This window comes from Suncus etruscus, chromosome 3 (genome assembly GCF_024139225.1).
Source record: "Suncus etruscus isolate mSunEtr1 chromosome 3, mSunEtr1.pri.cur, whole genome shotgun sequence".
NCBI classification, from domain to species: Eukaryota; Metazoa; Chordata; class Mammalia; order Eulipotyphla; family Soricidae; genus Suncus; species Suncus etruscus.
Genome location: NC_064850.1, coordinates 7,342,325 through 7,357,055, shown reverse-complemented (window position 1 = coordinate 7,357,055; position 14,731 = coordinate 7,342,325). Strand labels below are relative to the sequence as shown.

The 14,731-nt window shown below is 37.5% G+C and overlaps 1 protein-coding gene across 1 annotated transcript in view; it reads left to right on the top strand.

Moving 5' to 3' along the window:
- Positions 1-14,731, top strand: part of KCNH5 (potassium voltage-gated channel subfamily H member 5) — a 323,014-nt gene that overhangs the window by 254,313 nt on the left and 53,970 nt on the right. Inside the window, exon 9 of the mRNA XM_049770324.1 lies at positions 2,175-2,427. Coding sequence (XP_049626281.1) covers positions 2,175-2,427 — 253 coding nt within the window. The remainder of the gene's footprint in view (positions 1-2,174; positions 2,428-14,731) is intronic.

Below are 14,731 nucleotides of genomic sequence, written 5' to 3'. Positions count from 1 at the left end.
AGAAGCAATTATAAAGATATGAAAAACTTTTACAAAAATTAAAACAATGAACATTTTAAAATATATAGAATAGTATTAGGATAATCCATTATATTGCTAAATTAGTCAGTGTAATATTTGTGCACTGTAAAATTTTAATTTTTTTACTTTTATTTTGGGGGAGGGGTCACACCTGGCAGCACTCAGGGGTTACTCCTGGCTCTATGCTCAGAAATTGCTCCTGGCAGGCTCAGGGGACCATATGGGATGCCGGGATTCGAACCAACATCCTTCTGCGTCTAAGGAATTTTCTTACTTTTTACTTTCACTTTTATTTTGTAATTTTTTGAAACCACTTTCATTAACAGTAGCTATATTTAAAATATGTCAGATTCATGCTAAAATATTTTCTTAATTCTGTCTGAGAATTTACTAAACAGGCAAGTCCTTCCTTCCTTCATCTTCTTCCCTCCCTCCTTCCCTCTCTCCCTCCTTCCCTTCTCCCTCCACCCCTTCTTTCCTTCCTTCATTCTCCCTTCCTTCCTTCTTCAGTTTGTAATTTTCTAAAACTAATTTCATTAACAGTAGTTATATTTAAAATATGTCAGGTTCATGCAGAAATATTTTCTTAATTCTGTCTGAGAATTTACTAAACAGGCAAGTCCTTCCTTCCTTCATCTTTCTTCCCTCCCTCCCTTCCCTCCCTCCCTCCTTCCCTCCCTTCCCTCCCTCCCTCCCTCCCTTCCTTCCTCCCTCCTTCCTCCCTCCCTCCCTCCCTCCCTCCTTCCTTCCTTCCTTCCTTCCTTCCTTCCTTCCTTCCTTCCTTCCTTCCTTCCTTCCTTCCTTCCTTCCTTCCTTCCTTCCTTCCTTCCTTCCTTCCTTCCTTCCTTCCTTCCTTCCTTCCACCTGACGAGTGTAATTCCTGACGATCTTAATTCAATCACTGGCCCTGCACTCAAGCATCACTCCTTGTAAGACTTATCAGACCACATGAGTTGCCATGAATCAAACCTAGTTTGGTCAGATGCAAGGCAAGTACCCTAGTCACTATATTATTGCTCAGACCCAACACTAGGTTGTAATAAAAAAAAAATACCCACCTTTTCTAGCACTAGCATTTATGTTGCCAGGTTAAAAGAAAGCTGATTAATATTATTTCACTTTCTATACATATTAATTTATAAAAGAAAAACAAGTCAAGATGGAACCAGAGAAATAGTAGAGCAGGAAAGGTACTTGCCTTGCATGCAGTTCTCCTGGGTTCAATCCCTGGTACCCCATATTGTCCTCCAGCACAGCCAGTAGTGTTTGATGAGTGCACAGTGAGGAGTAACTCCTAAACATGGTCAAGGGTGGCCCCAAAATAATAAACAAAAAATGAATTCAGAATGAAGAAAACACATCGAGTTCTATCAGCTGGTGCTTAAAAACTACATTGCAAGGTGACTTTTATTATACTTTTGCTGTCAAGTGCTTACACTCTATTATTATTTTAATAATAATTGTAATAATACCCAGAGAAGATAAAGATGAGGCCTAAAAGGACTGGCTTTTGATATAAAACTTAACATAAAGAGTGGTGAGGACAGGTAGAGAAATAATATATTAACAACTATCATGATAATGGTAGTGAATGAGAGAAATAGAATGCCAGTCTCAAATACAGGCAAGTGGTGGGTGGGGAAGGAGGGTGATGTGGGCATTAGTGGTGGGAAGGTTGTACTGGTGAATGGGGGGTGTTCTTTTCTTTTCTAAAAAAAGATAAAAATGGAAAAAAATACACTAGATCCTAAATTACTAAATTTAGTAGATTCTAAATTTTCAATGATTTATGAAAAATTCTAAAATAAAAACTAGACTAAAATAATTTCTAATGTCCTATTTAGTTGATTCTTGGATTCAATTGTATTTCTCTCCTCTGATTATCTCTAACCTGCATTCTCGGATAACATCCACACCCCTTTAAAACTTTATTACATGCTATTGTGTTGTAATAGTTCACGTGTTATTCAGCTCATCTCAATGGATTATTAGATACCCAGTCATAGAACTTTGTCTCATTAACATTGCCCTCTCTCTCTAAGTGTGTTGAGTACAAAATTGTATGGACAATGACTATTTCTTGGAAGGGCTGCTAATGTTTCCTAAAATAGCACTTTTCTCACTTTCCCATTTCTCACTTTTTGTTTCCCCAGGTCCTTTCCATTTGTCCAAAGGATATGAGAGCTGATATATGTGTTCACCTAAACCGGAAAGTTTTTAATGAACACCCTGCATTTCGACTAGCCAGCGACGGGTGTCTTCGAGCCTTGGCGGTAGAGTTCCAAACCATTCACTGTGCCCCAGGGGACCTCATTTACCATGCTGGAGAAAGTGTGGACGCCCTCTGCTTCGTGGTGTCAGGATCTTTGGAAGTCATCCAGGATGACGAGGTTGTGGCTATTTTAGGTACTGTGAACTTTTCTTAATGTAGTAGCAAAAAACGTAACAGTTTTGGAGTTTGCTTCTCAGGTTTCTTAAGAGAAATTTTCTTTTTGGCGATTTTGGAAATTAGGTCACTAATGAGATGATAAATCTAAGTGAAAACTAGTAATGCTGTTTCAGCAGGGACCATTAGTATTGTCACAGCTTAATGGGTAGCAGGAAAATTGGATTAAATATTTGGGGGGCAGCAGTAGGGAAGTCTCTTTTATTTATTTGTTTACTTGCTTATTAAGCCCCAAGACTTACTCCTGCCTCTGCACTGAGGGAGCTATCTGGGGATTGAATCTGGGTTGATTGTGTGCAGAACATGCCCCCTATCCACTGTACTGTCTTTCCTAAACAGAAAGATTTGTTTTAGATTGTATGTGATCCTAGTCTGTGGTGATTTGTACCTTCATGTGGGTAAGTATAAAAATATTTGTAGAATAACTGTCAGGTCAGGGAGGCAATAGAACCTATGCATTTCTACATTTTCAGGTAGACGAGTAAAGTGAGGTAGATTAAAAAAAAGTGAAATATTTTATCAACTAATTATAAATTAACAATTGAGTACAGATCATTTTACATTAAATCTTTCTGTCAAAATAGTGGTTCTAAATAGTGAGTCAAAAGTTCTGAAGAGGTCAATGACTGACTTTTTGTTTATTTAGGAAAATTATTTGGCCAATAATGGTTGTTCTAAAGTTCAGAGACGCTTTGCATAATTATAATTTTTATGAGGAGGTAATAGTACATAATACTGAAAAATAATTATAAACATCTGGGAAAACAAGTAGTATTTTTATTCATGGTAAAAATTAATAATTTTGAGATATTTGCTCAGACAAATGCTTTTGGGTCAGGAAGTCTACACAGATATAAAAGGAAGTAATAATAAAGGCAGAGGAGAATCACCCTGTATTTTTTTTTCAGTATATTAAGTCAGAATTGTAGGATGTCAACTCCATTTGGTTGGAATTTTCATAGCTTGTGTGTCATGAAAAATGAGTTTAATTTTTTTAAGCTATTGAATTTTTCAGCTCCTGTGGTCAATCTACCATAGCTTAAATGCCTCTTCTTTTATGTTAAAAGATTGACTGATGTATTTTAGAAGATACAAAAAGAAAACCCAGCACAAAACAAAGAACTGATTTTTTTTTGTTTTTTTTTTTGTTGTTGTTGTTTTTTTGTTTTTTGTTTTGGGGGGGGGGCACACCCAGCGGTGCTCAGGGGTTACTCCTGGCTGTCTGCTCAGAAATAGCTCCTGGCAGGCACGGGGGACCATATGGGACACCGGGATTCGAACCAACCACCTTTGGTCCTAGATCGGCTGCTTGCAGGGCAAACACCGCTGTGCTATCTCTCCGGGCCCAAAGAACTCATTTTTTAAAAATACAAATAATTGAAAAGGACAGAATCGAAAACCAAAGGCCAGTTTATAGGAAAGCAGGTTCTGTAAAATTTGGATAAGTTGTAGAACATAGTCCAGGGTTGCGATGGTTGAAAACTGCTTAAAACTAATGTTAGCATTATGATTAATTTCTTGTTTTTATTTTGTTTTTGAAATTGGGCCATACCCAGCAGTGTTCAAGGGTTACTCCTGGCTCTGCACTCAGAAATCACTCCTGGTAGGCTTAGGGGACCATATGGGATACCTAGGATATTGGATCTGTCTTGACTCTGTCCTGAATTGGTTGCATACAAGGCAAATGCTCTACATGCTGTGCTCTCAATATAATCTAAAAAATTTTAGGAACTTTTCACTACTTTTCAAGAAGAAATCATGTATTACTCGGAATCAGGATTTTGCATACAACTAGTGCTATTTTGTGCTTGTTTATTTTTCTTTATATAAATAAGCCTTATAAAAGTATTTATTTTGTTGAAACATTCCTTTGTGACAACATAAAGCATGCAGATATTATATCCACATTATTTGCTTCAAAAGAAGAAAAAGAACAAACAGGTGTATTTTCATGTTTTGCACATTATGTCAAGGAGGCTGGTAGAAGTGACATCAAATTATTTCATTAAAATGAGCACTTTAGGATAATCTCAGCTATATACTCATTATTTATATTTTTCATTATTACAACCTCACATTTGTAACTCTATTTCTAAAAAGAAGAAAAGCCTTTGTACAGTGTCTCTAAGAATCTGCTAGACTGAAAGCATTGCTCAGAAAGACAGAAATGAATCTTCATTGTATTTTAATACAAAATGGTAACTATTTTACCCAGCGCAACAATAAACTTTAACACATGGTCTCTGGATAGTGGGCTCTTCTCATCATAGATCTGTCACCTTTTATTCCATCACTTTTGGTTCACCCTCTCCAAAATTTGGCATTCAGACATTTCATCTTTGAGTTAAATGAATCAAATTCTTTGCACACTTCTCTGGCTATTTTTTATATTCCTTGGGTCTTAAAAAAATAAGAAATCTTTTCCTTAAATAAAAAAATATGTGATAAACCAAAAACCACTTGTGGTTTGGATCACAGAAGAGCGTACACAGAGAGGAGTTGAGGCTCTCTGTCTCTCTGTCTTGTATGCAGCATTGAGAAGGGCAAGCTGAGATTTTGGACATTCAGTAACATTTTACAGGGAAAGTAGTAAATGCTAAATTTCTCTCTCTCTCTTTCTCTCTCTCTCTCTCTCTCTCTCTCACACACACACACACACACACACACACACACACACACACACACACACACTCACTCTCCCTTTCTCTCTTCCTCTCTGTGATAGGACCATACCTAGCTGTGAATATGTGTTCTGGGAGCATTCCTGGCCAAGCCCAGGGGACCATCTGTAACTCCAGGTTTTGAAATCCAATTGAGTACATTCAAGGCAAGCCTTCTACCCACTATACCACTCAATATTCTTGATATAAGATTCTTGCATGATGAGTAATTGCTGAGTCCTGCATTCACTCTGGTGCTCGCAATGATTGCAGGTTCCAGTGCTGTTAGCTCTAGCCTGAGCTTTGCCCCCACGAAGGATCTGAGGTCTGCCAGATTGTTCCTCAGACTTGAAAATGTTTCATTGGTCTGCATATTACTTCATTTCATGCTATTTGGTATGATTTGGGGAACCCTAAAGAGGAGGGTGTGTGTTTGGGGCTTTTCTAAATTAAAAGGACTTTTCATGATTAAAAACCTTTTTTTGGGCCTAACTTCTAAGAGGCCTTAAAATATTAAAAAAAGAAACTTAGGTTCCTCTTGGCACTTTGGGGGTTGAATTTTTTGCCACTCTTTTTTTCTCTTTCCTCCTCTATCATTTTTTGGAAATAAATACAAATGTACTGAAATAAGAAAAATTAGTAGATTAAGATAACTCAATATATGCATGTGTGTATATTTATGTGCATATATGTATAAATATTATAGCTACCTTGAGGTGTACATGCTTATATATTTTTTGTATTATTTCTTTTTGGGGGCCACACCCGTTGATGCTCAGGGTTACTCTTGGCTATTCACTCAAAAGTTGCTCCTGGCTTGGGAAGACCATATGGGACACCGGGGGACTGCTGAGGTCAGTTCTAGGTCAGCCGCAGTTCAAGGCAAAGGCCCTACCACTGCGCCACCACTCCGGCCCTTATGCTTACATTTTTAACTCAATGGATCCTTACAGTAAAAATGGAATGTGGAAGCCTCTTATTAGTGTATTTTATTTGTGTGTCTTGCATCTTCTTCAGCTTCTGCTTTCCAATGGTTATTCTGGTTTATGTGGTAGATTTATATTCATAATCATAGTATCTTCATTGTAAATTGCAACCTTGAGCATCAAAATGCAGACTTTTTTGAGTCTGATGATATTTTGTCTCATAAGGTCTAGAAAGGAAGATTGTCACTCACTTTTTGAATATAGCTTAGAAAACTGAAAATGTATTCTTCTGAGAGGAGATATAAGCAGTCTTACTCTCTCTAGCACAATTCTTTTGTCATTTGAAAGGTAGAGAAGGGAGGTCATTTGAAAATTAATTAACATTTCGCAGCTGAAAAGCAGGTGCAGTTTCATTCTTTTGGATCCTTGCCTCTGAACAGTCTCTTGCTAGGTACATAATTTTTCAGTGAATCAAAAGTGCTGAAGTGTTTAATGAATATGTTCTGAAGCATAATTAATTAATGGAACAAAAAAGAAGTCAATAAAAATATCTTCTTTTTCTTTTTTTGGTAACACTGAAAGGTGGCTTCACGATGTTTTTCTAAATAGAGCCCATAAAGATAATTGTAGTTCAAGTCTTTTTCCACTTTGAAGCTCTTTCAGTTCTTACATCTCCAGGTTTTTTTTCCCCCTGATCTTCCCACTTTTTATAAAACACAAAGACTTTCAAATTAGGTTTATGATGCATGAATACTATTTTATATTTTTAATATCCTCTTACTTCTTAGTTCATCATCTCTAATTAGTTAGTTGTGTCAAAATTAGCCAGGTTACTTCTAAGTGTCTTGACAAGACATATGAAAACGTTTGGAGACTCTGAAAAACATTTCCCTACCAATAGTTGCTCTGCTTTTAAGATATATTCTCTACTCTAAAGTTGTTGATCATCAAAATAATTTTCTATGGCTATCGCTGTTAATATCTGACAATCTATATCTGCTTTGTTTTATTGTAACTTCAATTTCCAAGAAGAATTAAGTTTTAATGGTAGCTTGGGTGAAGTGGTAGATAGAAATGGGGGAATTACATTCAGTTAAGAAAAGGGCACAAGACAGAATTAAAAGAACTTAATGCCATTTGGGTCAAGATTCTATTTTAATTAGAATTAGGCTATTTAGAATTGGCCTTTCTCATAAACATTAGTTAAAAAAGATTCAGAAATTATGGATCTCAAAATTTAAAGTCTGCTTCTTTTTATTTCAAAAAAAGAAAATATAGGATGTGAGTGAATAATATTTTTCTATTTTGAGAGCCTGTGAAAATGTGATGTTTATGGTGTGGTTAAAGCCTTTTTCCTGTATACTTGCTATGAGAAGTCAAGTGTTTCACACTTTAGATATTTAAAAGGGCTTTTCCAAAACTCCATGTTTTTTTTTTTGCACATGTTTCTCTATTTTGAAATGCTGAGCTAAGAACTGTATAGTATTGCTGTATATATTTAGCATAGAAAATTAGTTAACCCAGATTCTTATAAGAAGCAAACCACTTATTTGTTAATGTTGTTTGTTAATGACTTGCTTATCTTGTTTTAATTCTTCCAAGTAGTAATCATAACATTGCTTATTTATGGTACAAATTACTTATTTTTAGAGTCCTTAACTTGTAGAATTTTTGGTAAAATAAAATATTTAAAATCTAGCAGTTTCAGGGCCAGAGCAATAGCACAGTGGGTAAGGCCTTGCATGTAGTCAACCTGGGTTCCATCCCCAGCATCCTATATGGTCCCCTGAGCCAGGAGCGATTTCTGGGCACAGATCCAAGAGTAACTTCTGAATGCTGCTGGGTGTGACTCCCAAAACAAAACAAAATAAATATTAGTAGTTTCTTTATTTTTTTATTTTATCTTATTTTATTTTATTTTTTATACCTATTGTTGTTCAAAGCTTATTCCTCTCCCTGAGCTCAGCAGTCACTCCTGGTAGTCTCACAGGCCACATAGGGTTCCAGGTATTGAATCCAGGTCAGCCACATGCAAGAACTCCATTCTCTATACTATCACTCCAGCTCCCAAATTTAATTTGTAGTTTAAACTCTAACTCAAATCTTCCTACCATCACCCTTCAAATTTGTTTACCTGTGCAATTTATTTCTCATATTTATCCTTTTCTATCCCTTCCAGTGACCACTGTTGTTGAAATTTTGGTCCTTGACCCTGGCTGCCACAATAGATATTAATATGCTTAATATGTATTATTAATTAACATACTTAATATGAACATATTTTTGGCTTCAACTTCTAATTTGATACTATACTACTGCCACAATAATTTTTCCCTAAAATACTATGCATCATATTAATTTCTTTGTTAGGAATGGCTTTTTTCAGAACCTAATTTCTTTGTTAGGAATGGCTTTTTTCAGAACATTCCATATAATGTTACATATCCTTGGAGACCATTTAAGAATAAAACTTGACTTTCTTCTCCAGTCTCTACCGCACTTCCTTTATCTCAACTTTGTTTTCTCTACATGGAATGACAGGAAGTCTAACTATTTTTCAGTTCTCTTTTACTAGAAAGCTTTTATATATACTATTTGTTTGGCATGACCAGTTTCCTATTTTTATCTTTCTCTTTATCCCTTGACTTTTGTTTTCTGTCATTATTGCTATAAGCTCCTTAATTCTTTTTTTTATTTAAACATACTTTTTTAAATTTATTTAAACACCTTAATTACATACATGATTGTGTTTGGGTTTCAGTCATGTAAAGAACACCACCCATCACCAGTGCAACATTCCCATTACCAATGTCCCAAGTCTCCCTTCGCCCCACCCGACCCCCGCCTGTACTCTAGACAGGCTCTCCATTTTCCTCATCCATTCTCATTATTAGGACAGTTCAAAATGTAGTTATTTCCCTAACTAAACTCATCACTCTTTGTGGTGAGCTTCCTGAGGTGAGTTGGAACTTCCAGCTCTTTTCTCTTTTGTGTCTGAAAATTATTATTACAAGGGTATCTTTCATTTTTCTTAAAGCCCATAGATGAGTGAGACCATTCTGCGTTTTTCTCTCTCTCTCTGACTTATTTCACTCAGCATAATAGATTCCGTGTACATCCATGTATAGGAAAATTTCATGACTTCATCTCTCCTGACAGCTGCATAATATTCCATTGTGTATATGTACCACAGTTTCTTTAGCCATTCATCTGTTGAAGGGCATCTTGGTTGCTTCCAGAGTCTTGCTATGGTAAATAGTGCTGCAATGAATATAGGTGTAAGGAAGGGGTTTTTGTATTGTATTTTTGTGTTCCTAGGGTATATTCCTAGGAATGGTATAGCTGGATCGTATGTGAGCTCGATTTCCAGTTTTTGGAGGAATCTCCATATCGCTTTCCATAAAGGTTGAACTAGACGGCATTCCCACCAGCAGTGGATAAGAGTTCCTTTCTCTCCACATCCCCGCCAACACTGTTTATTCTCATTCTTTGTGATGTGTGCCATTCTCTGGGGTGTGAGGTGGTATCTCATCGTTGTTTTGATTTGCATCTCCCTGATGATTAGTGATGTGGAACATTTTTTCATGTGTCTTTTGGCCATGTGTATTTCTTCTTTGTCAAAGTGTATGTTCATTTCTTCTCCCCATTTTTTGATGGGGTTAGATGTTTTTTTCTTGTAAAGTTCTGTCAGTGCCTTGTATATTTTGGAGATTAGCCCCTTATCTGATGGGTATTGGGTGAATAGTTTCTCCCACTCAGTGGGTGGCTCTTGTATCCTGGGCACTATTTCCTTTGAGGTGCAGAAGCTTCTCAGCTTAATATATTCCCATCTGTTAATCTCTGCTTTCACTTGCTTGGAGAGTGCAGTTTCCTCCTTGAAGATGCCTGTAATGTCCTGGAGTGTTTTGCCTATGTGCTGTTCCACATAACTTATGGTTTTGGGGCTGATATCGAGGTCTTTAATCCATTGGGATTTTACCTTCGTACATGACGTTAGCTGGGGGTCTAAGTTCAATTTTTTGCAAGTGGCTATCCAATTGTGCCAACACCACTTGTTGAAGAGGCTTTCCTTGCTCCATATAGGATTTCCTGCTCCTTTATCAAAAATTAGGTGGTTGTATGTCTGGGGAACATTTTCTGAGTATTCAAGCCTATTCCACTGATCTGAGGACCTATCCTTATTCCAATACCATGCTGTTTTGATAACTGTTGCTTTGTAGTACAGTTTAAAGTTGGGGAAAGTAATTCCTCCCATATTCGTTTTCCCAATGATTGCTTTAGCAATTCGAGGGTGTTTATTGTTCCAAATGAATTTCAAAAGTGTCTGATCCACTTCTTTGAAGAATGTCATGGGTATCTTTAGAGGGATGGCATTAAATCTGTATAATGCCTTGGGGGAGTATTGCCATTTTGATGATGTTAATTCTGCCAATCCATGAGCAGGGTATGCGTTTCCATTTCCGTGTGTCCTCTCTTATTTCTTGGAGCAGAGTTTTATAGTTTTCTTTGTATAGGTTCTTCACATATTTAGTCAAGTTGATTCCAAGATATTTGAGTTTGTGTGGCACTATTGTGAATGGGGTTGTTTTCTTAATGTCCATTTCATCCTTATTACTATTGGTGTATAGAAAGGCCATTGATTTTTGTGTGTTAATTTTGTAGCCTGCCACCTTGCTATATGAGTCTATTGTTTCTAGAAGCTTTTTGATAGAGTCTTTAGGGTTTTCTAGGTAAAGTATCATGTCATCTGCAAACAGTGAGAGCTTGACTTCTTCCTTTCCTATCTGGATTCCCTTGATATCCTTTTCTTGCCTAATCGCTATAGCAAGTACTTCCAGTGCTATGTTGAATAGGAGTGGTGAGAGAGGACAGCCTTGTCTTGTGCCAGAATTTAGAGGGAAGGCTTTCAGTTTTTCTCCATTGAGGATAATATTTGCCACTGGCTTGTGGTAGATGGCCTTCACTATATTGAGAAAGGTTCCCTCCATTCCCATCTTGCTTAGAGTTTTGATCAAGAATGGGTGTTGGACCTTATCAAATGCTTTCTCTGCATCTATTGATATGATCATGTGGTTTTTATTTTTCTTGTTATTGATGTTGTGTATTATGTTGATAGATTTACGGATGTTAAACCAGCCTTGCATGCCTGGGATGAAACCTACTTGATCGTAGGGGATGATCTTTTTAACGAGGCATTGAATCCTAGTTGCCAGGATTTTGTTAAGGATCTTTGCATCTGCATTCATCAGTGATATTGGTCTGTAATTTTCTTTTTTGGTAGTGTCTCTGTCTGGTTTAGGTATCAAGGTGATGTTGGCTTCATAAAAGCTATTTGGAAGTGTTTCTGTTTGTTCAGTTTCATGAAAGAGTCTTGCCAAGATTGGCAGTAGTTCTTCTTGGAAAGTTTGATAGAATTCATTAGTGAATCCATCTGGACCTGGGCTTTTGTTTTTCAGCAGACATTTGATTACTGTTTTAATTTCATCAATGGTGATGGGGGTGTTTAGATATTCTACATCCTCTTCCTTCAACCGTGGAAGATTATAAGAGTCCAAGAATTCATCCATTTCTTCCAGGTTCTCATTTTTAGTGGCGTAGAGTTTTTCAAAGTAGTTTCTGATTAACCTTTGAATCTCTGTCATATCAGTAGTGATCTCTCCTTTTTCATTCCTGATACGATTTATCAAGTCTCTCTCTCTCTTTCTTTGTTAGGTTTGCCAGTGGTCTATCAATCTTGTTTATTTTTTTCAAAGAACCAACTTCTGCTTTCGTTGATCTTTCGGGTTGTTTTTTGAGTTTCCACTTCATTGATTTCTGCTCTCAGCTTTGTTATTTCCTTCTGTCTTCCTATTCTTGGGTCCTTTTGTTGAGCATTTTCTAGTTCTATTAGCTGTGTCATTAAGCTACTCAGGTAAGCTCCTTCTTCCTTCTTGATGTGTGCTTTCAAAGCTATAAATTTTCCTCTCAGTACTGCTTTTGCTGTGTCCCAAAAGTTCTGATAGTTTGTGTCTTTATTGTCATTTGTTTCCAGGAACCTTTTTATTTCCTCCTTGATTTCATCTCGGACCCACTGGTTATTGAGCATGAGGCTGTTTAACTTCCAGGTGTTAAAGTGTTTTTTCTGAGTCCCTTTGGAGTTCACAAATAATTTCAGAGCCTTGTGGTCAGCGAAGGTAGTCTGCAAAATTTCTATCCTCTTGATCTTATGGAGGTATGTTTTATGTGCCAGCATGTAGTCTATTCTGGAGAATGTCCCATGTACATTGGAGAAGAATGTGTATCCAGGTTTCTGGGGATGGAGTGTCCTATATATATCCACTAGGCCTCTTTCTTCCATTTCTCTCCTCAGGTCTAGTATATTCTTGTTGGTTTTCAGTCTGGTTGACCTATCCAGTGTTGACAAAGCCGTGTTGAGGTCCCCCACAATTATTGTGTTGTTGTTGATATTATTTTTCAGATTTGTCAACAGTTGTATTAAATATTTTGCTGGCCCCTCATTCGGTGCATATATGTTTAGGAGAGTGAATTCTTCCTGCTCTACGTACCCCTTGATTAATATAAAATATCCATCTTTGTCCCTTACAACCTTCCTGAGTATAAAGTTTGCATTATCTGATATTAGTATGGCCACTCCAGCTTTTTTATGGGTGTTGTTTGCTTGGATAATTTTTCTCCAGCCTTTTATTTTGAGTCTATGTTTGTTCTGACTATTCAGGTGCGTTTCTTGTAGGCAGCAGAAGGTTGGTTTGAGTTTTTTGATCCATTTAGCCACTCTGTGTCTCTTAACTGGTGCATTTAGTCCATTGACGTTGAGAGAAAGAATTGTCCTGGGATTTAACGCCATCTTTATTTCAAAATTTGGTGTGTCTTTTGGGTAGTCTTGTCTTAGATTAGTCTTTCAGTTTTTCTCTTAAGACTGGTTTTGTGTCTGTGAAGTTTCTGAGCTGTTTTTTGTCTGTGAAGCCATGTATTCTTCCGTCAAACCGGAAAGTGAGTTTTGCTGGGTATAGTATTCTGGGTGAAGCATTCATTTCATTCAGTCTTGTCACAATATCCCACCACTGCTTTCTGGCATTGAGTGTTTCTGGTGACAGGTCTGCTGTAAATCTCAGGGAAGCTTGCTTGAACGTGATTTCCCCTTTTGATCTTGCTGTTTTCAGAATTCTGTCTCTATCTGTGGGATTTGTCATTGTGACTAGGATGTGTCTTGGGGTGGTTTTTCTGGGGTCTCTTTTGGTTGGTACTCTTCGGGCATGCAGGATTTGATCACATATATTCTTTAGCTCTGGAAGTTTCTCTTTAATGATGTTCTTGACCGTTGATTCTTCCTGGAAGTTTTCTTCCTGGGTCTCTGGGACTCCAATGATTCTTAAGTTGTTTCTGTTGATCTTATCATAGACTTCTATTTTCATCTGTTCCCATTCTTTGACTTATTTTTCCATTGTCTGCTCATTTGCTTTAAGTTTTTTATCCAATCTCTCCTGCTGTATGGAATTGTTATGTATCTCATCTTCCACAGCACCAAGTCTATTCTCAGCTTCTGATACCCTGTCCCAGAGCTTATCCATTTTGTCATTCACTTCGTTTACTGACTTTTTCAGTCCTGTTAGTTGACATATTATTTCAGTTTGGAGTTTTGTGATTTCTGTCTTCATATTTTCTTGGTTCTTATTAGTGTTCTGTTCAACTCGATCCATGGTTTCTTGGAGTCCGTTGAGCATCTTCCATATTGCTAGTCTAAAGTCCTTCTCTGAGAGGTTGATTAGTTGGTTGGTCATTATCTGGTCCTCAGAATTGTCATCTTCATTCTCTATGTCTGATGCTGGCCTGCGTTGTTTCCCCATTGTCACACTTGTATTGTGGGTTTTTCTACGTGTTGTGGTGGTATTCATTGTCTATATGATGCAGGCAGCACACTCCTCTGGCTCCTCCCTTTCTGGATGGGCTGACTTGCCTCTAAGGGAGGGGAGTCCTCTGTGGATGAAGCCTCACACTGGGTCAAATCTTAGGCCCGAGTATGCAACAGAGAAGACAGTCCAGAGAGAAATGTTTGCTTCTGTGATATAGCTCCGTTCTTAGTGTAATTTTTCCTTCTTGTTGCAATGGTGTTCTTTCCTTAAAAAGAGTGCTCTGCTGGAGCCTCTTTTTTCCCCACTCGCAAGAGTTTCACGCAAGACGACAGTAGACAGACATAGACAGGTCACACTCACAGTTTTTCACAGTTGGGCCCCACTGGGCCGGTGTACTTTCGCAGATTTTCCTCGCCTGGTGTCGCACACAGGGAGCCGGCTTTTGCAAAGCATAGCGGGTTTTCATGCTCTGTAGTCCCTCCCTGAAAATGGCATCTGGGCGAGCAAGGTTTCTGGAGCCTCTTTTTTCCCCACTGGCAAGAGTTTCACGCAAGAGGACAGTAGACAGACATAGACAGGTCACACTCACAGTTTTTTACAGTTGGGCCCCACTGGGCCAGTGTACTTTCGCGGATTTTCCCCGCCTCAAGCTCCTTAATTCTTGTCTTGCCTACAAGGATTTTAAGTTTCACCTACTTTCAATATTTTTTCATTTATCTTCTCAACTGCATTAGGATCCTTAAAATGCCTTGCTTGTTTTTTTTTTGTCTTAATGTTATTTGTGGTAACATCTTTAACTATTTGTTTATTTTCTTAGTAATTTATTTT